This window comes from Ascaphus truei, chromosome 1 (genome assembly GCF_040206685.1).
Source record: "Ascaphus truei isolate aAscTru1 chromosome 1, aAscTru1.hap1, whole genome shotgun sequence".
In the NCBI taxonomy this organism is placed as follows: Eukaryota; Metazoa; Chordata; class Amphibia; order Anura; family Ascaphidae; genus Ascaphus; species Ascaphus truei.
The window spans coordinates 385,373,819-385,397,867 of record NC_134483.1 but is presented as its reverse complement, the minus strand read 5'-3'; the positions used below and the strand labels follow the sequence as shown (position 1 = coordinate 385,397,867).

General features: G+C 42.2%; 1 protein-coding gene across 2 annotated transcripts in view; it reads left to right on the top strand.

Moving 5' to 3' along the window:
- The window catches only part of GALNTL6 (polypeptide N-acetylgalactosaminyltransferase like 6), a 1,501,141-nt gene that overhangs the window by 1,428,214 nt on the left and 48,878 nt on the right, over positions 1-24,049 (top strand). For both annotated transcript variants that reach the window (XM_075611422.1, XM_075611431.1), the window contains exon 11: positions 5,939-6,055. In XM_075611422.1, the coding sequence (XP_075467537.1) occupies positions 5,939-6,055 (117 nt within the window). The remainder of the gene's footprint in view (positions 1-5,938; positions 6,056-24,049) is intronic.

The following is a 24,049-nucleotide window of genomic DNA, read 5'->3' as shown; positions in this document are numbered from 1 at the left end:
ATTCACAACTACAGCTCTAAAGTTACTGTAAGAACTGTTCATATTATTTTTCTGACTGTTTGAAGTATACTTATGGTTTGGTTATGGATTAGCCAGCCAGCCTGATAGATAGGCTTGCAGTATTAGTAAGCTCTCCCAATGTGGAGCAGGATTTCTTTTGCTGCTATATTTTGTGTTGCCTTAATGGGACGGTGTGCCCAAATGTTACGTTCTACTGTGGAGAAATAAAACCACTTAACATTTGCTTTAAACCTGAAACTACACGTGTGGACTATTGACTGACCTCACCTACAGGCCGTCCTGCCACAGGTGGTGTCAGAAGTGAGATTAAAAGGACGACCCCTGCATCAGAAGGGCCACACATTGGAAAAAATGAAAATGGAGAAAAAAAATTCTCAGTTCCTGGAGCAACAGGTCAAGCTAGCAGAGAAAAACGCTGAGCAACAGGCCCAGCGAGAGGAGAGACAGGCCCAGCAAACAGAATGGCTGATTAAACAGCAAGCAGAAAACCAGGCCAAGCAAGCAGAAAACCAGGCCAAGCAAGCAGAAAACCAGGCCCTGCAAACAGAAAAGCTCCTCCAAATGCTGGCTCCAGGTCCAGCCCCAGTCAGACCGGAGGTTCCAAATAACCCACCGGTAGTGCTGCCTAAAATGACGCCAACCGAAGACCCAGAGGCATTGCTCCTCACTTTTGAAAGGGTAGCCATGGCCCACAGCTGGACAGTTGATCGCTGGGTAATGACTATGGCTCCACTCCTCATAGGAGAAGCTCAGAGCTACCAGGCTCTTCTGGCAGAGGAGGCCATGGACTATCAGCAACTAAAGGCTGCTATTCTGGATTGCCTAGGCCTCACTCCAGAGACCTGCCGACAGCGGTTCCGGATGGTGAAATATACAAACAGAGACAGACTCCGGGTTATAGCCCACCGCTTGGTGGACTTATGTACCAGGTGGATATAACCAGAGAAGCATAGCAAGGCAGAGATCCTTGAACAATTTGTGCTCGAGCAGTTCATACAAATACTGCCCCCCTCCTCCCGCTCCTAGGTAAAAAGTCATGCTGCATTTTCCCTGAATTCAGCGGTCCGCTTGGTGGAAAACTTCCTTGGTGACGACAGCCAACAGGATAGCTTGGATTGGTCCGTGCAAACACCAGCTGCTTCCTGTGATGCCAGAGGCAGGAGAGCAGACAAATCGAGGGGTCTACAACCCACCAGCTCGGGAGATACAGTCAACTAGATCGGAAGACCCTTTCCCATCTTGGAGAGGTCCTGGTACAAACTCCCGTAGAGGGCCACAGCCCGCAACCTCTTCTTCTGCGCATGCATTTAGTCTAACTTCCGTGCGGCCTGGAATGTTGATTTTTTTTGTGCATGCGCGAGCGCGATAAGTGCGCGCCAAATACTAGCTTGACGTCACTTGCTTTACGTATTTTTGTTGCAAGGCAAGACATTTTTCCAATGAAAACACTGTAGGTGCCAGCAAAGAAGTTTCACTTCAAAAACAGGCTCAAGACCTATCTGTTTCCCCAAGCATTTAATTAATGAACCACAACCTGTCCAGCATTTAATAGCTACAGTACAATACTGTCCCATTGTGTATTGTTTCTTTCCTTGTGTTTGGTCTCTTTTATAAACTTATATATTTTCTTCAGGTAACTGTGAAGTACTTTGAGTCCCATGGGGAGAAAAGCCCTATATAAATAAAGTTATTATTATTAATAATATTATTATTATATCTGCTCTTATTGTAGAATACGTCTAGACAGTCTAGGAATACCTATACAGTGACCTTTAATGGAAAAGTGTACAGCAATTTTTTAAATAAAAAAGGAAAATAAAAACGTACTTATATCACAGAGTAAACCAGCACACAGTATATTGTATTATTCAGTATTTAATTTATTCACTAAATTGTCAAACCTGGTAGTGATATTTAATGGCCATTCACAAATTAGTGGCTAAAGGTTATATCAGTTTAGAGGGGCTAGAAACTCCTTTCAACAAACGTTGTACTTTCACATGCTAAATTGTGTATGCTGGCTAAGGCACAGAGACAAAGCCAAGAGAGAGTTTCTGAGAAGGAATTAGAGAACTAGAAGTGACATGCCATGTCCTTATTTGCATATTACAATGTATTATACTGCGTCATATACAGACAATTTGACCAAGCCGTAAGTCTGCAAGAGGCATATCATTGTGCTCTGGGTTGTTTTAATCTATGTTAAAATGCCAGAAAGGGAGTAAAAAGCTGAATAAATTACAGGAGAAACTGCTGAGGTTGAGTAGTTTCCTATAAAACAAAGCTAGTTGGTTTGTTTTATTCCCAGGGCTGGCTTTCTGCCTGGAGCCTTTACTCCTTAATAGAAGTGTAGCATGTTTTATACAGGCCAAATGGGGGTGATTTATTACAATAGCTCATGGATACATAGCTGCCTACCTAGCAATACCATAAAGAGCAAAAGGAGAACAGAAATGACAGCCTATCTAAATATACAATGTTATTCTTTTCAAATGTACGTACTTCGTGTACTTGATGTACTTGATATGCATACAGGTACTTTGTACCGTTTATCTTTATATACTTTTCTCATGATCCATTGCCAAAACATTGGGTCAGAAGTTAATATTCTGAACTTGAAACGGTTACATTTACTTTACTATCTAGGATAAGAACCAGGTTTTGTCTTTATTAGTGATGAAGTTCTCTGCACTGAGTCATAGCAGCTGCTGGACAGCTCTGCTGCTCATATTATATTTAATTAAGCTTCACGGACTCCTTTCTTTGCCTTCCATTGGTAAGAACTCTGAAATAAGCCAATTGGTTCCTGATCAACAAGGTTTCATGTTCTGTCATTGCCACGTGTTATTTGCCTTTCTTGAAACTCAGAATATTTCCGCCAACCAGACCACTATTTCCTCTTGTTCCTTGGTCCTTTGCTACTTCTGGTATAATTCGGCTAAAATAAATAATCTTCTGCCTGTTACATCACACTTGGTTTACCTAGGCCCACTTACAGAATTAATGGGCCCACGACTCCAGCCACCACCTGGGCCTGGGTTAACTGTAGAGCAGGGTGATGCGGACAATTGTTAAGCACACAATGGGAGATACCAGGTCAATTATTGAGCATTGCCACCAATGATGCCAGAAGTCTGGATGCAGTCAGCAAGGGGAGCACTTATTCCACTTAGAACACTGGTGCCAGCTGTTCCCCTCTGTAGGCGGTCCTGGGTTTGCGAAACCTGGTTGCTGCCTGTTCCAACATTGGCTTATTCTAACCTTGCTTCTGATTCAACACTAGTGTGTACATGGATTTCTAATCTTTGGTTGTAATGACCTAGCCCAGTGTTTCCCAACTCCAGTCCTCAGGGAACCCCAACAGGTCAGGACTTAAGGATATCCCTGCTCCAGCACAGATGGCTCAGTCAAAATGGCTGAGCTGCTGATTGACCCACCTGTGCAGGAGCAGGAAAAATCCTTAAGACCTGAGCTATTGGAGTTCCCTGAGGACAGGAGTTTGGAAACACTGATCTAGCCATTAGAGTCAATCTGTCACCTAGGCAGGATCAAACCCTGGAAAACCTTAAAGCAGCCAACAGATCATTTGCATGCAATGTTTGCTTCTTCCAAGTGAAGAAAACAAAGTTAAGATAAATTCCACAATGTATGTAGCTGACAATATCTTGTTTAAGCTATTAAAAGGAATAGGACATTGTATATTGTACTTTTTCTGTGTTCCAAGCTCTTTTCTGACCTTCTTTTAATATCTATCAGATAATGAGGGACATAATGCACAATGCAAAAAATTATGTGCACCCTCCATTAACTAGCTTGTAGTGGTAGGAACATTATTTTTCATGCATTGAAGAACTTGTAAATTCTCAGAAAACTTAAATGACGACTGAAAAACAAGGAAACGTCATGAAACTGTAGTTTTCAAAGTGCAGTTACTATGCTCCAATTTTGCCCTGTGTCCCTCAGCTTGCTATTTGGGAAGTATCAGTAGGACAAGTTGGAAAGGCGTTATATGATGCATAGATTATAATGAGATGTATTACATTCTGTGTCTCCGTGCCCCATTCTATTTCCCTTCTATCTGCCAACAAAAAAATCCTGCCATATCTAAGGTGGCGTAAGCCTAACTTGCTGCATCAAATGTAACAAACTGTTCTTATATCGGGAGAACCGAATCTCCGTGTGGTGCTACAGGAAACTTGTAAAGTCTAATTGCATTCAAAAGTATCATCTGAATCCTTTATTTAATAATTAGGATGAAGTCCATTTAAAGGCTGTAGTATGAGACCAAATGAAGAGTTTCTGGAATAGAAACCAAAAGGAGTCTCACAATGATGTGGGACAACCCATGGGGTCAAATAACAACCAGTCACTCTAGGTCAAATCCGTGCAAATTCCATAGGCAGTGAGCCAACCAGAGGAAATATTCACTTTACTCACGGACAGCTTTCATGGATTGGAGCCATTTTTTCATCCTTGCATACATCCCGTCAGCGAAATCCAAAGCTGAAAATAGAAAAAAAACATAGAGCACTGCAACAAAAGAACTGGAGGCAGGATCAATGGAGAAAAAAGAAAAAATATTTATTAGCAAAAAATGCCCGAGAGAGCTAAAAACCACTCTGACGCGTTTCTCGCTGGACTGGCGCCTTATCAACTCTTTGATAAAGCGCTAGTCCGGCGAGAAACACGTCAGAGTGTTTTTTAGCTCTCTCGGGCATTTTTTGCTAATAAATATGTTTTATTTTTTCTCAATTGATCCTACCTCCCGTTCTTTTGTTGCAGTGCTCTGTTTTTTCTATTTTCTGTTCTTATATAGTATGCCACTTTGCTCCAAACAATGAAGCAGTGCATCAAAACATATTTTCTCTCCATTAATACATAGACCCGTTAGGATCTATGCATTTAGGCAATGTTTGCATTTTCATTCTGTATGTTTGCACACATATTTTGGCAAATATTTTAGTGCACACATCAATTTGCTGATTAAATGTGTGCCCATGTTATGTGTAACGAATAGTATGCAGAAGTGGTAAAGTAGGCGTTCCAACGGCTGCTCATTTTAGTGCATAATCTATATAAAGTATATAGCAACACTCCTATTATAATAAGTTGATCAAATCCTGACTCAATGTCCATAAAATCTTCTCAGAATTGATTCAGCCAAAATCAGAAATTAAAAAAAAGAAAAGCTATATATACACCTGGACAGGTTATTATGATCAAGAAAAAAGTTTGAATTCGTATTTGGTCTATAATAACAAGGGACATTACTTAAACTTTGATGCCCTGATATGTGCTTTAATTAAGTAATAATCCCCTCAGAACAGGGCATTACTGGCCAATAATGCCCTGGCTGGAAGAGTTGAAGGCCCGAGGCGAAGCCGAGGGACTTTAACCCAGCCAGGGCATTATTGGCCAGTAATGCCCTGTTCTGAGGGGATTATTACTATTATAGGCTAAATGTAGGCTTATTTCATAAATAATAGACACTTTTGTATAGTTAAATAGATTTTTTAATTAAAATGGTAAATACATGAAACCACCTCTATATACGCTTACACTGCAATCCCCTGACCAATCCCCTGACCTGTCTCAGAGCTGTTACTTAATTCTGACCAATCCCCTGCCCTGTCTCAGAGCTGTTACTTCATTCAGACGAATCCCCTGCCCTGTCTCAGCTGTTCTGACAGCTGATTGGCTGGAAATAAACACATTGAAAACTACACATTGAAAGCTGCTTAAATTCTGGGCATTACTGATTGGTTAAAATTCCGGGCATTATCCAATCAGAGAGCAGGGTTTTCAATAATGCCCGGAATTTTACAGCTTTAGCCTATAATGTTAAACAATGATGTTTCATTCTATCTACTATTTTTTTTTTTTTACTTACCTGAACAAATGACATTTATTTTTGCAGATTCGAAATGTGGCAGCTAATCTTTGCATTGACAGTAAACATGGAGCAACAGGGGCAGAACTGAGACTGGACACCTGTGTGAAAGATGGCTCTGAGAGGACCTGGTCACATGAACAGGTATTCTATAAATTAGAGGCCTTACTCTTTTTCCCAAAGTACCTTACTATCTGATTCAGGTTTTTATTTCATGTGACGATGGACAAAAAAAAGTAATATTCATACTGTAGATGTTTTTGTGAGCAATGTTGTAAATCTTTAAGAGTTTGGGGTTTCGATCACAGAAATTGCCTTTTGATATTGAATGGAGGGAGTTGTGAGATATCAAACACTTACACTGGCCTAATATGTATAACAATATAACAAGAGAAGCTGCACACCACAATAAACAAATGAGATACTTGCAAAAGACCGGTGCTCCTGGTTCAGGGATATCTGCCTAGAAAATCCAGCAATAGAGAAAGTAGAATGATCCAGGGCAACTTTGGATTTCTTTTGAAAAATTTATTCAGCACAAAAAACACAATGTTTCATCCCTCCTAGTGGACTTTATCAAGCCAGTCACTTGATAAAGTCCCCTAGGAGGGATGAAACGTTGTGTTTTTTGTGCTGAATTTTTCTAAAGAAATCCGAAGTTGCCCTGGATCATTCTACTTTCCCTATTATGTATAACGACATTAAAAAAAAGAGTACAATTTTAGAGCCCATGTGACCACTATACTACAGCTTTTTCACTACACAAGAAACATATTATAATTAGTAAGCGTGAGGCCATAGAAGATCACAGATACAAAATAACATGTTATACCTTCCAATCAGTTGCACGAAAATAAATGATATTCGACAAAAAATCCCTCTTTTGACATTTGTACTACAATGGTATTCCCACCTCTGCCCAATTAGCTGTTGTATAGAAGGGACATCTAAAATGTGTTCGACCCCTGTATGAGATTGTCATGTGGAACAGCTAATGCCTTCAGTACTAGAAGGTGTAGGTGTTTTTCTTATTGCTTTTCTAGTTGCATGCTTTCTTATGACAACCAAATGAAATACATTATTTTTTCTTTTTTTTTAACCTGCACTCTCCAAAACTTTTCTCAAATCTCACTAGCCTATGAGGACATGCAGTAAGTACAGTGCTGGGCAGGTTCCCATTTGGAGTACACACAAATCTGTGGGTTTTGAGGTTGATGGATGTTTACACTGTCATTTTATCTTTTAAAAAATGTTCAGGTCAGTTATTTAAAATGTATCACAAGCTACAATTAATCTGCACGTCTTCAGGACCAATAAAGCTTTTGGAAATATGAACTAAATTATTTTTGTACCAAAGATTCTTTGTAAAAAGACTACCAAATATCTTGCCTCTCATTTTCAGCATATTCTCAGCTTTCGTTGCATAAACAAATACATTTTGCTGTAATACTGTAGCTGATATAGTATAATTACTAAAATATAGTTAATTACTATACATACTTATGTAGTAGAAAGAAAAAAGCACAAAGAGCACCATGTGAATAAATATACTTCGATAACAATGAATGAAGAGCACAAAACGAAAAGAGTAGTGCACAAGAACAAGTGTCTAAAATGTGGCTCATCTGAGTTTTGTTTCTGTATCTTTCTCTGGCTCAACTGGTTCTATGAATATCCTTTATGGGCATCCTTCACCCTTCGGTTTAGGTGCCCCACGCACTGTGATTTGTTGGTGTTGATAGGAGCATTATGTAGTCAGTGCAACCAGTGTTCCTCAGACAGTGTGATGGGGATCCATCACCCTCTGATTTTGGTGTCTCTCCGCATTGATCTGGTATCCGATGCTCTCTGTCTTTGCGCTTTTTTCTTTCTACTACATAGGTCTTTTATTGAGGTGACACAGAGGTTCTCTCCACTAAGAAGCTGAATCTAGGCGCCAGGAGCTATTCATTACGCCTTAACTTTTTACCTTTGGACTTGTCAGATCATATTTTTTTCATACCAGACTTTACACTATCTACACCATTGGAGCACAATCCATATATTTATATATTTACTATACATACATACTTGCATTTGTTTGGTGCTGTGTAATGTGTTTAGAGAGACTGTGACTGTGTCGTGTTTGTAGGAAGATTGTGAATTGCAAATGGATATTGGAATAGGTCAGTTATGGCATGTTCCCTATATTCCCTGTGTTGCTGTATAGCATATTTCTAATAAACACAGGATTATTAATCTAGTACTAATAAGAATGTAATGTTTATGTACATTCCACTAATATGTCTGTCAATCCTTACGCATCCTTACACATACCCAGAAAAATATTGGGGTATTGCAGAATTATAAAATAATTATATTTAACTATTATGTATAGGGTATTAGACTACACATACTGGATCGATCACATTTTTCTGGAAAGGCTGTGTCCCTCTGGTACCTGCCCCCTGGCACACAAGGGATTAATCGCAGAATCAATGGCTTCTTTGGCGTGAGAATGTTCCCACCAAACTTTTATCCCTGACCCATGATCCTTACATCATTCTTATTTTGACTTTTTTAATGGCTGAAAGGCACTGTATCTTCTGGTGTCTTGTGGCAGCGCACAATTTAGAAAGTTTAGGTTCATATATATGTGATCTAAAACAAAGTTTTCTCTGGTTCTGTTTAAACTCATATAGAATCACCTCCTAACCCTTCTTCCCTGACTTGTTTGATTAAATCTGGTATGTCAGGTGTTCATCTGCTTTAGCTTAAATTTCTTCTCTGCCAATTGTCCAGTCTGTAATGGGAAATTAGGCAATTTTATTCAGGGGTAATGTGATTTCTTAGCAATATAAGTTAAAACCTAGTTTGGGGAAGCATAGCAGGAGCAGGCATAGCACTTAAAAAATGTTCACTTCAAAATGTGTCACTTTAAGTGGTTGTGGAGTTATACAGGAGTTAGACAGATGTGGACTTCAGTCTGTATGGATCTTTCAACAACTTAATCTGCATGAGGATATTACTGAACAACTTTTGGTGAGCTCACATCTCTACACTTGTTAGTCTGCACCATTAACCACCACATTACCCCATTTTCCCCCCCATTCATCTACCGTAGCCTCTCAATACTTCTCCTTGTTCGCACACAATCATCATTCCTCTCTTGACCATCCAATCCTCTAATTCCATCTGCAACCTCTTGTTTAAGACACTGTGGCACTGCCTAATCCGGAAAGCTTTGGGCATTAGACATTAGGCGAAGAGAACACACCATTTGCTGTTTGTGCACTGCACCTGCCAACACCTCGAACTGGAAACACTATAGTTTCATGTTAAGTAAGAACTTCAGCCACTTTTCATCTTTGGACTACTATTACTCTACTGTTCCCTATTTGCTTATGGTCTCTGACATGCACATTTGCCTCTACCCCTAGCTCCCACACTTTCACCCATAGATTCTCCTTTTTAATTTCCCATTCTCTACTGTCATCTCCCTCATTCTGCAGCCATCAACTCCATCTGCTTCTCACACCACACCCCCATCACCCCAAAAACCCAGCAACTCCCTGTCCTATTCTCTCTTCCTCTCCTTACTATTGCTCCTACTTTTTGGCTCCATATCCCCTAATCCCAGCACTATCCACATACTGTCCCACACCCTACTCCAAAGTTTTTTAACCATGCACTGCCAATCACTCCAACCTCATCCCCATTTCACCTCTCTCTTCTCCTCCCTTTTCCTGTGCCCTATGGCAGTGGTGCGCAAACTATTATTCAGATGGGCGGTTGCAGGGGTCCCGCGTTCTTCCCTCAAGGCATTTAAATTAATGCCGGGGGATCGCGTGAGGCCTCTGCAACTAACTTAACTTCTCTTCGGCGACACGTCGCCATGGCAATGTGATGTCACGTGACCCCGCAATGTCATTTGATGCCGGGAGCCGGAAAGGAGGTAAGGGAGGGGGGACGCGAGCAGGGAGGGAAGCAGAAGGGGGGTCTCGAGCAGGAAAGATTGTGCACCGCTGCCCTATGGAATGCACCAACCTTATTGCAACCTATGATTTATTCATTTCCAACTATGTCAATCTTCTATCCATTACAGAAACCTGGCTCACCCCCTCTGACACTGCCTCCCCTGATGCACTCTTCTATGGTGGTTTCTCCCTTATCCCCACTCCAAGACCAGGGAATAGACAAAGCAGAGGAGTTGGCATACTACATTTCCCATAATGCACATTTCAAGTCCTACTCCCCTTTCCCTCCCTCTCATCCTTTGAGAATTAATAGCGACAAGGGAGCAGTATCATATCTTAGGCATTACTGAAACATGGTAAGATTTAAATCATAATTGGGCAGTTAATTTTGAGGGTTATTCCCTTTTTCGGAAGGATCAAGCAAATAAAAGTGGAGGTGGAGTATGTTTAAATGTTAAACCGTATCTAAAACCTATTATAAGGGACGATGTTTATGAAGGGAATGATGAAAATGTAGAGACCTTGTGGATAGAAATTAGCAGTGGAGGTAAAAGTACAAAGAAAATGTTTGTAGGGATATGCTATAAACCACCAAATATCTGTGAGACAGAGGAAGCTAAAATACTTTTGCAAATTGAGAAGGCATTAAATTAGATCTTTGCATAATAGGTGATTTAAATTATCTTGACATAGACTGAGGCAATGAGATTAGCATTACAACGAAATGAAACAGGTTTTTGGGGGTACTTAAAGACAATTACTTGACCCAAATAATTGAGGAACCAACCAGGAGAGGGGCGATACTGGATTTGGTCATATGAAAATAATGTACTGTACAGTAAAAGTAACAAATATTTTTAAGTCTGGGAACATTTGGATAATTGTGATCATAACATGGTCTTATTTTAAATAAATGATCAACAACGACATTCCATACAGTATGTATCACCCCTTCCCTCCTCCTCAGGGAGATATGCGTATTATGGGTTTTATGGTGCAACCTGTTGGACTCACAAAAGGCCTAAGCCTCTGCACTTGGGGAGCCTGGGGTGGATGGTGCAGCACCTCCACCCATGAGGATCCCATCATTGGCAGGATAGCCCCCCAGAGGAAAAGGTATACCTCCAATAACCACAATCACAAGAAGTACGTACAACCTATTTACTATGGTCCATAGTCTCAACAGTATAGCATACACAGAATACAGTAAACGTTCCCCAAAGTACTGAGGGTGCTTGGTCCGTCCGAACAGTCCCACCCAGATATATGTGAGGGCAGTGCTACCCTCCCGGTGTGGTGTTGGTGCACCTGGTGGTACCTTCCTGACTTACTCAGGTAAACCAGAGGATTTGTAGACAGGCTACAAACGTGGTCCCATGATGCAGGGCCTCCAAACAATCTCCTTCTCGCCTTATGTCCGGTAGTACAGCGGAATCGATTGCTCCAGGCCTGGGGAATCTTCGCTGGGTTTCCGTCGGCTCCTCTGAGTCATCTATATACTAAGGGGGCAAATCCCTTATTATGGGCCGGCCCTACAATACATCCGCTACTGTGTAGGGGAAAATACCTGGGGCCTACAGGGAACGGGTTTGGCCTAATCCAGGGGGCTTGACTAGCTCCCCAGACACTACCACTCCCATTGCCGGCTCTGTTAGAACTGCCACGCTGTTTCCAGTCCACGGAGGATATCCTGAATGACAGGACCTCCTCTTTTTGCAGCGCCAACCTCAAAATGGCCACTGCTTTACACGTAGTCCATATGTATGTGGCCGTGCCAAACACAACATGGCCGACAGCTCACTAAACCCTCCCAAGCAACGGGACCACTGTCATGGTGGAGGCAAGGGAGGGTACCCTGCTACACATAGGTTCAACAAAGACTTTAAACTTTAGAAAGGTAGATTTTAATAAATTGAGGACTAATCTACAAGGAATAAATTGAGATGATGTTTATTTAAGGAAAATGTTGGAATATAACTGGGCAGTCTTTAAAACATTGTTAGAAAAACACACGTATCAGTGTATCCAGTACCTGTGGGTAATAAATATAAAAGAAACAAGTCTAAAACAATGTGGCTAAATAAACAAGTAGGGGAGGAGATACAAAAGAAGAGACAGGCATTTCGATTCTTAGGGACCTATGCACTAAAGGTTCATTAAAAATATCGCTGGGCCATTTAAATCGCCGTTTTTGTGAGCGTTGCTATCATGGTATTCAGAAAGTATCGATTACCTTTGATTGCAAATTTCACAAAACGTGCGAGTAGCCAGTGACGTGAAGATCGACTCTCTAAAAAGGCCTTACCCGGCGAGTTCTTTCTGCTGCCTCTCCCTGCGCAAATCTCGCCCGAAATAAATGTTTTTTTAATTTAATTTGTATTACTAGTGTAGATGAACAGGGGGTCTCCAGAGCAGAACCGCATTGATTTCAGGTCTGGGGACCCCCTGCTTCCCAAGATACAGGCCCCATTATGTGGTGCTGGTATCTCCTATGCATTGAAATGTCCCGATCACGTGATGCGGGACATTTACATGCATTGGAGATACCGGCACCCCATAACGGGGCCTGCATCTCGGGAAGCAGGGTGTCCCCGGACATGAAATCAACTTGGTTCTGCTTCGGAGAAGCCCTGCTCACGTACACTTGTAATACAATTTTAATTAAAATATGTATTAAAAACCAATACACATCCCACCCCTTGTGCCCCCACATAAAACCATTATTTATTTTTTTAGACACAGGATTAATACCACAGGCCAGCGGGGGAACCCGGGTGGTCCCCGGGTGGTCTCCGTGGGTGTCCGTGGGCCCCACAGGGCACCCAGGGTGGTTCTCAAGGGTGTATGGGGCCCTCTGGTGGTCCCTGCGAGGCTCCGTGGGTCTCCAGGTGTTCCCCACGGGTGTCCCTGGGCCCCAACCCGGGTCAACAGGTGGTCCCCAGGTTGTCCCCACAGGTGTCTGGGGGCCCTCTGGGTGGTTCCCACGGTGTCTGGGAGCCCTCAGTTGTTCCCACAGGTGTCTGTTGGCCCTCGGGTGGTCCCTTGGGATCCTCGGGTGGTCCCTGCAGGTGTCCAGGGGTCCTCAGGTATTCCCCGTGGGTGTCCGGGGGTCCTTGAGTGTTCCCCCTGGGCGTCCGTGGGCCCTCGGTTTGTCCTCGTGGGTCCCCGCTGTCCTGCGGTTCCATTCCTGTATTTAAAATAAAATGGCCTAAATTTCAATAAATACACCTCCCCTTCCCCTCCCCCCTCGTCCCTCCTCCAAACACATACAGTAATGTGCAAAATAACTATTATCCAGTTATGGATAATAGATTATTTGCCCGTTATTAAACACAAAATTAGCCAGGCCGCATAAATAAAGTAAATAAAAACTGTTCTGCTTACCCCTGCCAACATGAAGGGTGTCCTCGTCAGCATACTGCAAGGCCATGTCCTCCAATGCCAGCAGCAATACATAAATAATACAATCTAATGGCCCCTATCCCCTTAATCACCTTAGCAGTAACTAACCGCTAAAGTAACTAAGGGGTTAACCCACCCTCCCCCACTACCCACTTGGGAGGCCTAACCACCCACCCCGGACCCATTATACCCACCCTGTACCCATTGAGTGGAATAGTAGTATATCATACCCATATAATATAGGCATGATAAGCTACTTCAGCAGTCAATGGTCACCCTAATATAAAAGCATGAATGTCCAAAATACACAATAATAAAATAGATACAGCAAGCACCCAAACACCCAGAAACAAAAATTAAAAGCACTAGCCAACCAAGCAATTAACAAAATAAAACAACTAGCCAATCAATTAAAGAAATAGAACCACCAGCCAATTAATTAAAGAAATAAAACCACTAGACATTCAATAAAATAATTAAAACCACTATGCAATCAATAACATAATCATACCACTAGCCAAAAAATACATTTAATACATCATTAAATAAAATCGCTAACCAATCTGTAAAAAAAAAAAAAACAAGCCGTCACAATTCAATCAATTTAATCTAAACAATAAAAAGAAATAGAAAATATAACAGTCAATAGAAGAAATGCATTTGCAAAAAAAATGCATTGGCTCCCACTGTATTCATCTGTACCCTAAACAGGCACAGATTAATACATTAGCAGTCAATGGGCAACAAAAAACATAAACCTAAAAAATCCAATCAAAAAAACGGTAAAAATAAAAGTGCATACATTCAATATTTATCTTACCTTTAGAAGTGTTGGCCCTCTGAATCCCGGTGAATCAGGAAGCTGTCGTACGGTGACGTCACGAAACACAATCCAACACCATCCACCATGAAGATCAGGAACAGTTAACCAAATTCTTTCTTTAATCTAACATCATCTTCTTCTTTCTTCATCTGTGATTATTTCTTGATTTTCTTTATCTACTGTCTTTATCTTCATCTGTTAATCCAATAACCATATGTTAAATCCACAATGTTGACCCGTCGGCTTCTTGAGCTCAAATGAGACGTCACGGCCTTCAATATGGCCTGTGAACTCACATTTGGGCGGAAAATAGTTCACACACCATCTGATTGGCTGTGAAAACCATGTGCCCTTTTTTTTAATGTGATGTCATGAAAGTGACTGAAGCCAGCCAATCAATATGGCTGTGCTTCTTTCCCTTTAACATGATGTCACAAAATACAACATGGCTGCCGTCACATGGCACTACAGCCAATCAGATTGTGAGAACTATATCCCCATGGTACGAGAGCTTGCTGATTCCACAGGATGTGGAGGGCCAACGCTTCTAAAGGTAAGATAAATATTGAATGCATGTTCTTTTTTTTATGTTTTTCATTGTCCATTAACAATTGATGTATTAGTCTGTGATTTTATTAAATGAGGTATTGTGGTGGCTACTGGTTTTCATTGATGTGTTGCCTAGTGGTTGTATTAATTAATTGTTGAGTTGTTTACTGCTATTAGGAATTAAATGTATTGTTTGGCTAGTGGTCTGATTTATTTAATTGATTGCATAGTGGTTTTAAATATTTTATTGAATACCTAGTGGTTTTATTTATTTAATTGATTGGCTAGTGGTTTAATTTAGTCAATTGCTTGGTTAGCTAGGGCTTTTAATGTTTGTTTCTGGGTGTTTAGGTGCTTGTTGTATATGTTTTATTATTGTGTATTTTGAAAATGTATTCTTTTGTATTAGGGTGACCATTCACTGCTATAGTAGCTTATCATGCCTATATTATATGGGTATGATGTACTACTATGCCACTCAATGTGTACATGGTGGATATAGTGGGTCCAGGGTGGGTGGTTAAGCCTCCATGGTGGGTAATGGGGCAGGGTGGGTTAACCCCTTAGTTACTATAGCTGTTATTAACCACTAAGGTGATTAAGTGATTACAGGTCATTAGATTGTATTTTTGAATGTGTTCTTTCTGGCAACAGAAGACATGGCCCTGCAGTATGCTGATGAGGACGCCCTACATAATAGCAGGGGTAAGTAGAACGGTTTTAATTTACTTTATTTATGCTGTCTGGCTAATATTTTGTTTAATAATGGGCAATAATCTATTAGCTATATCTGGATAATAGTTATTTTGCACATTACTGTACTGTATGTGTTTGGGGGGAGGTGTATTTATTGAAATGTAGGCCATGTTTATTTTATTTTTTTAAATACAGGTATGGTACCGCAGGCCAGTGGGTACCCACGGGGACCACCCGAGGACCCCCGGACACCCACGGGGACCACCTGAGGACCACTGGACACCTGCAGGGACCACCCGAGGGCCCACAGACACCCGTGGAAACCACCCGGGGTGCCCTGTAGGGCCCACCGACACCTGCGGGGACCCCTGCCGGCCTGTAGTATTAATCCTGTGTGTAAAAAAATAAATAATTATTTTATGTGGGGGTACAGGGGGTGGGTGGGTGTGTTGTGTATTGGTGTTTATTACATATTGTAATGTTATTGGGGGCCTAGGTGGTGGGTAGTAGGGCTACTGTGTGTATTTTGGATTATTGTGTGTAGCGGGGATGGTTGAAGGGTGTAGTAGCCCCAAGGATGTATGTTTAGGCCTACTGGGTGGGTAGCTGGAGGGGTTCATTACCGTAATGAAGGGGTTAAGTCCACCTGCAATCCACCCGCAAGGCCTAAACACCCACCAATGGCCAAATACCCCCTTCACCCACCCCCACTACCCACAATAAGCATGGCACTGGTGGTTAACCCCTTCATTGCCTTAGCGGTTAGCCTCTAAAGTAATGATGTTACCTCTAAATGCATTTTTCATGCATCTGATTCATGCCGGGGGGCTCCAGTGGTGATATTAATGGATATCAGCTCCGGAGTCTCCCGGCATCAATTCGATGCAGGATAAATGCATTTATTTTTCTGTCCCGTTTCCCGCTTCTAAGCAGGTTTCCAACACCCTCACGTCCAATTTTCCTTTCGTGATCATTTCGACATAAATTTGCCATTCTAGAGTTGCGACAGGTGTCAATAACCTAATCGCTGCTACTAGAATTGCACAAGTTTATGAATCTGCAGAAAAGCAGCGAATTTTTTTTTTTTTAAACAATTTTTTTAAGGCAATTCTGTCTTTGATCGCCCACTTATCGGCGCTTACTGAATTGGAGTAGACATTTTGGGCGATATTTGCTCGTTAAGTTGCTTATGAACGCTTTGTGCATAGGCCCCTTAATGTCACAAGGGACGGAGTCATCATGTCAGAATTAAAAGGAATGTAACAAAAGTTGCAAAAGGGCAATCAAATTGTCAAAAATGGACAATGAAAAAAGGATTGCGATCGAAAGTAAGATCAACCCCAAAAAGTTCTGTAAGTACCTTAATAACAAAAAAAATAGAAGAGGAAATATAGGACCCTTTCAATGTGAGATGGGCAAGCAAATTACTGGAGATAAGGAAAATGCAGAGGTATTAAATAAATTCTTTGCCTCTGTATTTACCAGGGAAAAATCAATTGCAATAATAGTGCCGCAGGAGGAAGCGACAACCTCTATATTAACGACCAATTGGTTAATAGAGGAAGAAGTTCATAGTTGGCGTGATAAAATTAAAGTAAATAAGGCACCTGGTCCGATGGCATACATCCAAGAGTTCTTAAGGAGTTACTGTAAATTCAGTAATAGCCAAACCATTACATTTAATATTCAAGGACTCCATTTCCACAGGCTCAGTACTACAAGATTGACGTAAAGCAAACGTGGTGCCTATATTTTAAAAAGGGAGCTAAATTACAACTGGGGAATTATAGACCTGTCAGCCTGACATCTATAGTGGGGAAGGTACTGCAAAGTTTACAGTAGTATGGGATAATATTCAGGAATACCTCATGGAAAACAAAATTATTAGTAATAGTCGCATGGATTTATGAAGGATAGATCATACCAAACTAAACTTATTTGTTTCTTTGAGAAGGTTAGTAGGAATTTAGATTATGACGAGGAGCACCCTGAGGGAGGGAAGTGGGCTGACGACTTGACCTTGCAGGGGAAGGGTCAGACAAGTCCACACAATCAGAGACATCAGGAGTATTCTCTAGGGCGGTGTTTGAATCTATGTCCACAAACAGTGCTACAAGTGTGGGGAATGTATTATAGCCATTATAACCCATGTTCCAAGGTTATGTCCCCTACATGAACCGGAACCAGTTCCTGCTAATCAGTGGGGACATCGAGATCACTGGTTTGAGGAAGGGGAGTTCTCCGCAGAGGAGGCTGCGGAAGCTCTTAGGAGACGAGAGAGGGAGATCAAGTTAGTTGTAAACTTTCTTGAGCAACCCGTCCAGGAGCTGTTATTTTGGGTACTACTGGGCCAGGCCTGTGGATGTAAATTAACAAAGCTCAGCCGGGCTGACAGGTTAATAGTTCCATGGCTCCGACAGTCCCATGGGTTTGACTACCATCATGAGGGAGATAGAGGCCAACAGTAAAGACTGGCTACTGGATGCTATAATAGACTTCTTCCAAGTGTAGTCACTCCAGGTACTACAATGATGAGAAGGTCTGCTATCTCATGAGCGTATGGAGGGTGGGTCAAGGAAACTATAAGTACTGGGTAGAGTACATATTCGAGCAGGGTCCTAAGAGGGTATACTCGAGCACTGTTCCTGATCACAAGGGCAGGTTAGTTAAAAAGCCGGACTCTTACCAATATTATTAGATTCTCTAGGTATGGGAGTTATCTGTAATACCTGGTTATTCAGTGTATATGATTTACTGTATACTATAAACTGTATAGTAATACTGTATGTATTGTTCCAGATGTTCCAGCTGAAGGGTGGTACACAAATTTAGGTACACAGAGGGATCCGTGAGATTCCACCAGGGGGAGAGTGTAGCCATTTTGGCTTCTAATCCGCCCTGTCTAACATGTAAGTCCTGGTTAGGCACAATCAAGGTTTTCCCTGCAGTAAGCAGGGAGAGGTGGGCCTGGGGTCTGTGTTCTGCCCAATCAGGGGCTCAGACCTCAGACCTTCCACCATGGTACTTAAGGAGCTGCACAGCAAAATTTAGAGACTGAGTTATCTCCCATGAGAGAGTGATTGCTGGGAGTGTGGAATCAGGGCTCTGATCAAATTCCATCCTCTCCCTTAGGGGAGTGGGACAGCTACCCCTCATCCCACCAGGGGGTGAGGGAAGTGCAGAGGATAGACTCTGGATGCCTCAAGCCTCCTGGGTTGAGTCCAGGAACCATCCGGAGGAAGGAATACAGTTGGATCAGTTAAGGCTATATTCATTGAAGTTGTAGATTAAAGTTCCAGTTCTTTTATATACCCTGCTTGAGAGTGCAATTGATGAGGGGGATAGCAGAAGAGAGTTCTCCTGCAGGGATTGCCTCCAGCACTCATGGAGCCTACAAGAGATTGAGGTGCCGCACCAGTAAGAAAGAACCAACCGTCAACCCAAAAGCCTGTCCTGTCTTCCCCACTAACAACGATGGAGACTCAGCACATCTGTGAGCCAGCAGGTAACCAGCACATGACACCGTGTTATAGTGAGATCTCCCAGAGGGTGGGGGAAAACCTGTTACATAAGGTAGTTGCGGTGTTCGGCGTGGGACAGAAAGAGAGGAAGAGACCTGCCAGTGGGGAGAGCCGGGGCCTGGTGGCAACTGCTCTATCTAGCAGTCACCAAGCTACCTTCCCCTGGCAGTCCCCCCCTGTGGCAGTCACCCCCCAAGCAGTCACACCCCCCCCCCCTCCTCCAGCAACCCCCTCCTTGGCAGTCATCCTTCCCTGGCAGTCACCCTCCCTGGCAGTCGCCACCACACCCCCTCCCCCCCCGCCCGGCAGTCACCCTCCATGACAGTTACCCCCCCATGCAGTAAGCCCCGCCCCCCAACAGTCAGCCCCCTCTGGCAGTCGGCTCCCTGGCAGTAATCCCGCCCCCCTTGACCATTTCCATGGTAAGTCTATTTTTTGTAATATGTACAGTATTGCGGGTTTTTTAATATGAACTAAGGTTTTTTTAAATATGTACTGAGATTTTTTTAATATGTACGTTTTTTTTTTATTAATATGTACTGGGTGGTTTTCTTTTGATATGTACTGGGTGGTTTTCTTTTGATATGTATATGGGGGTTGGATGCATTGGTTTTTTTATTTTTTTAAATAAGCATTGGGGGACTTTTTTATTAGCATTGTGGTGTTTTTTTTATATGTATTTGGTTTTTATTTATGTGTATATGGGAGAGTTATGTGTGTTGGGGAGGTTGCTTTTTTTTGTATGTATTTGGAGGATTTGTATATATTTTGGGGGTGGGGATTTTTATTGTTTGTGTAACGTTGTTTCCCCCACCCCTTGGGAGATGTTGCCATTACATGGTTTAGGTTGGTGCATACCTGCTGGATCACAGTATATCTGAGTCTCCGCCGATGTTGTTGGGGAGAACAGGACTGGTTTCTGGGGTACATTATGGTTGCTTATCTCTGGGTACACAGCGCCTCCATCTGCTGCAGGCTCCAGATGTATGGAGGCAATCTCCTACGGTAGAAACGGTTACCTCTCTCCCCAGAAAGATTACACTATAGGCCGGAGTTATATTCAAGTGAAACCGTTTTATTGTTCTTCTGTACACACAGTAACACGTGGGCCTCTGCCCAATGCCGTTCACTGTAGGTCTCCAACGTCCAGACGGTTCCTTGACCTACACTATGGGTTAAGGGCCCCCGCAGCAGTCCCTACTCTTCCCTGACCCTCTAGCAGGGCCAGGGAAATGTAATCACTCCCTCTCCCCCTTAGGGAGAGAGGACCAGGGTATGCAGTGCACAGCAATCCTGCATGTTACCTGTCTCTCTCGACGGTAGAGACACACTGGCTAAATTTGGTATGGCAACCATTTAAGTACAGTAGGAGGAAGGTACCAGGTCTGAACCCAGGATTGGGAAGAATACAGACCTAGTACCTCCTCCTCCCCTGTCACTCAAGGGTCCTGACACCGCCTGCTCTTACCAGGGCTTGCAGGTCAGGGAGGGCAGACTAGTAGCCAAACCAGGTATGGGGGTGGGAAGTTTCTTGCATTGGGGGGTTTGTTTTTTTGGTATATTTTGTGTGGGGAATTGTGACAGAGGGGGGAGAGTGGGGAAAAGAGGGACTAAGAGTGATGCGCAGGGAAGAGAAATACATGTGAGGCGGGGGATTGAGTGAGTAAAGTAATTAATGAAGAGAGTGAGAGGTGAGATGGAGGAGAGAGAAATTCTTGGGAAGAGTGAGGGAAATAGAGGGAACTCGCGGGGTGGGAAATGGGGCTCAGGGGTGGGGGAAAGGGGCAGTCTGAACTGTAGTCCTTGACCTGGGAAATCTGTCTTCATCATCATGGTGATGTGACGTCCCATGGTGACGTATTGCCTTGTTAACATACTGTCACGTGACGCAGCAATGTCATGACACCACAACATCGCTGGAGGAGGGCCAGTGAAATGCCGGGGCACATTTCACTTCCAATCCGCCTCTGGTTGGAATTCCCCTAGTCTGCTTATCAGAACTCCAATACATCGACAATGCTGCTGCCAGATTTGTCTACCTCACTCACTGATACTCGCTGCACCACTATGCAAATTCCTACAGTGGCTTCCCATATCCTCTAGAACCAAATTTAAAACCCTAGCTCTGACTTACAAAGGTCTCAGTGATGCTGCCCCCAACTCACATCTTAGTCCTCATTCCCATATACATACCTAAAGGACCCCTATGTTCTGCCCACAACATCCGCCTTTCCTCCTGCCTTATCACCTCCTGTCACTCCCATCTACAACAAGATTTCTCCTGTGCTGTCCCCTCTTTCTGTAATTCCCTAGCATGCACCATCAGATTCTCCCCACCTCACAGCCTCATAAAGACAAGCTGTGCAGTTGGACCAACCTCCACGCTATGTAATGCTCCCTAACATCCCCACCCTCAAACCTTTCTGGAATCAGCTGATGGACTGGACCATATTCCATCCTGAAGCAAACTCTGTCGCACGATGAGCAGCCACGTTAACTTTTGTTTCAACACTGTCCCTCATTCCCTCTAGACTGTAAGCTATCACGAGCAGGGCCCTCATTACCTTTTGTATTTGTTTGTTCATGTTTGTCCTTATTTGTATCTCATTCTGTTAATGTAATTATCAAATATATATTCCCCCCTGAAGGTTGTGGCTTTACAAATAAATGATGATAATAACAATTTCTTATTGTGTGAAAAATGTAATTCATAATATTTTCAGCAGAGGGCAGCATTAGACAAAAAAGAAACATTTAAAAGAGATGAATCATCTAGGATTGTACTGTATTGGCTCTACTGCTCAGAATGTCCATCTACTGTGATAGAGTTTTTAAGTTACATTGATCTGTTAATGGTGCTTTTTTAAATAATGATTTGATAATGGTACATTTTGCATGTTAATCAATAGTTACACTGAATCCTCTCATTTATATGAAATGTAAACAAAGGTATACAGGGATATACAGTACAGTGTAAAAAAAAAGCGCAAACTGAATATTTCACAAAAAAAATACAATAACATACATATACAAGTGCTCCTCGGTGCTGCTAAAAACAAAACAGTTTCTCGAAACTGTGAGAATAGATAAATGGGAAATAATTAAGTGCAATTGAGAGAATACAAAAATAACAATAAAAAACTATTTGAACCCAATAAGTGCAGTGCTAATAAGTGCAAGAAGCACTCAGATAGGATATTGATGATGAATGTCTCTGCAGTCTCCTCCTCTCTTCAACAAGCGACAGAGAAGCCCAATGCTATATCCAACATGAAAAAAATACACAGTAAAATACTTATATATTCTCTTGAAAAAGGGTCATTTAGTTTAACCCTTTGGCCAAAGCATTGTAAGCCTGAGAGCCACGACAAGGCAGACCCAATTCGCAGGTCCTAACACTACCAGATAAATTACTAAAATACCTCTATTGGGATTAAAATTCTCATTTATCTCTATTAGGAGGGAGAAAGACCAACATTGGATCTATATCCGGTAGAATGAAGAAGCCATGCTAACTTGGGAAGTATGGAGGGGTGGGCTTAAAACCTGGGAAGGAGGAGCCACTAACCTCCAACAGCTGAAACAGCTGAAAATAAGTTAACAAACAACACACAGAACCCCAGCGAGCTCATTTTAGGAATCCTTCTCTCTTCAAAGAAATGTATAATAGAGATGACATAGCATAATAAAGTTTTATTACACATTAAAGCAAAGCTGTAGAGTAAAAGTACTCTCCCAGTTCTTTAATGCATTGAGTGCTATAAGGGCACACTCATACCACTCCGGATCGCCCAAAAAGTCCAGCAAACATGTCCTTGGATGAATTCTCCACGATCCTCGTGGCTGTCGGCGCCGGCACTTCCGCATCTGCACGTGCAGCAGTACGGCGGCCCGTTGGAGTCAGATGTCCTGGTTTCTGGCTACGGGGTCCTCAGAGGGACAGAAAACCCTATGTGTTTCGCCTTTCCCGTGTTTCAGCTTCCTTAGGGGTTATCGGGATATACTAAATAAGTAAACATGGGAAGGATGTTGATCTAGGGAGTTATCTGATCGCCAATTCTCAAAGTCAGGAAGGAATTTATTTTTCCCCTTATGAGATATCATTTGTCACTGGGGTTTTTTGTTTGCCTTCCTCTGGATCAATATACTGTAAGTACGGATATAGAATAAAGTATCTGTCGTCTAAATTTAGCATAGGTTGAACTTGATGGACCTATGTCTTTTTTCAACCGCATCTCCTATGCAACTATGCAACTATGTAACTATGTGACTATGTGATTTTGTAGCCGTCAAAACTTTTGCAAAACTGTATGAAAAATGTCCACTTTGGCCCCAAAAAAAGATATTTCAAGCAGTGAGGAAACAAAATCTATATTTATAGATAAAGATACATGCATATATTTATTTAGTTTTTTTACATGTGTGAAAAAAACATTCTGGATGTACAGTGTAATTATACCTTGTTTAAAGACCGGAAGATGGTGCTGTCATTCATGCATAAACAGTCTCCACACAATAATTAGTCTCGGTCCACCATCTAGCTGTCAGTGATGTGGAGACAGAACAGGGGCAGTCACTCTAGCTAATAAGTGAACTTTATTTAAGGAACATTTAATATTTTGGTAACTTGCACTATAGGGAGTGTTGTTTCAATAGAATTATCCAATTTTACAGGGTGCTTTTTTTTAGGGTTGTACTCACAAAATGTGTGGCTTCTTATATGAGTAGCTGCACTGTAAGGGCTAAGAAGCATTTAGAGCAAACAGCTGTAACGCGGTAAAGTGGCAGCTCTCTGAGCATGTCCTGGTGTTGTGATGTAGACACTGTTCATCAAACAGGTAGAGCAAACAGCTGTATGCTAAAGGGTTAACTCTCTGAGCCCCTGTGAAGCCGACACTGCTTTCAAGTTTACAGTTTCAAGCGGTGCTGCTTCAGATCTCCCTTCTGTGGGTGTAAAGTCACATTGCTGCTATTTTTAGCCTTCCCAACTTTTCTTTTTAATCCATTTGTTGAATTCTAGAGATACCAGTTACTGAAGAGCTGCCTTCTTGGGAGGTTAAAATGGCCACTGCTGCTCACACAGATTAAAATAACAGTGTGTCATAGTAACATTTGGTGCCAGTGAAATAATAACTTAAGAACTCGGCAAAAAGTAAAGATGTATATAAAATAAAACGTTAGAAATAGGTAA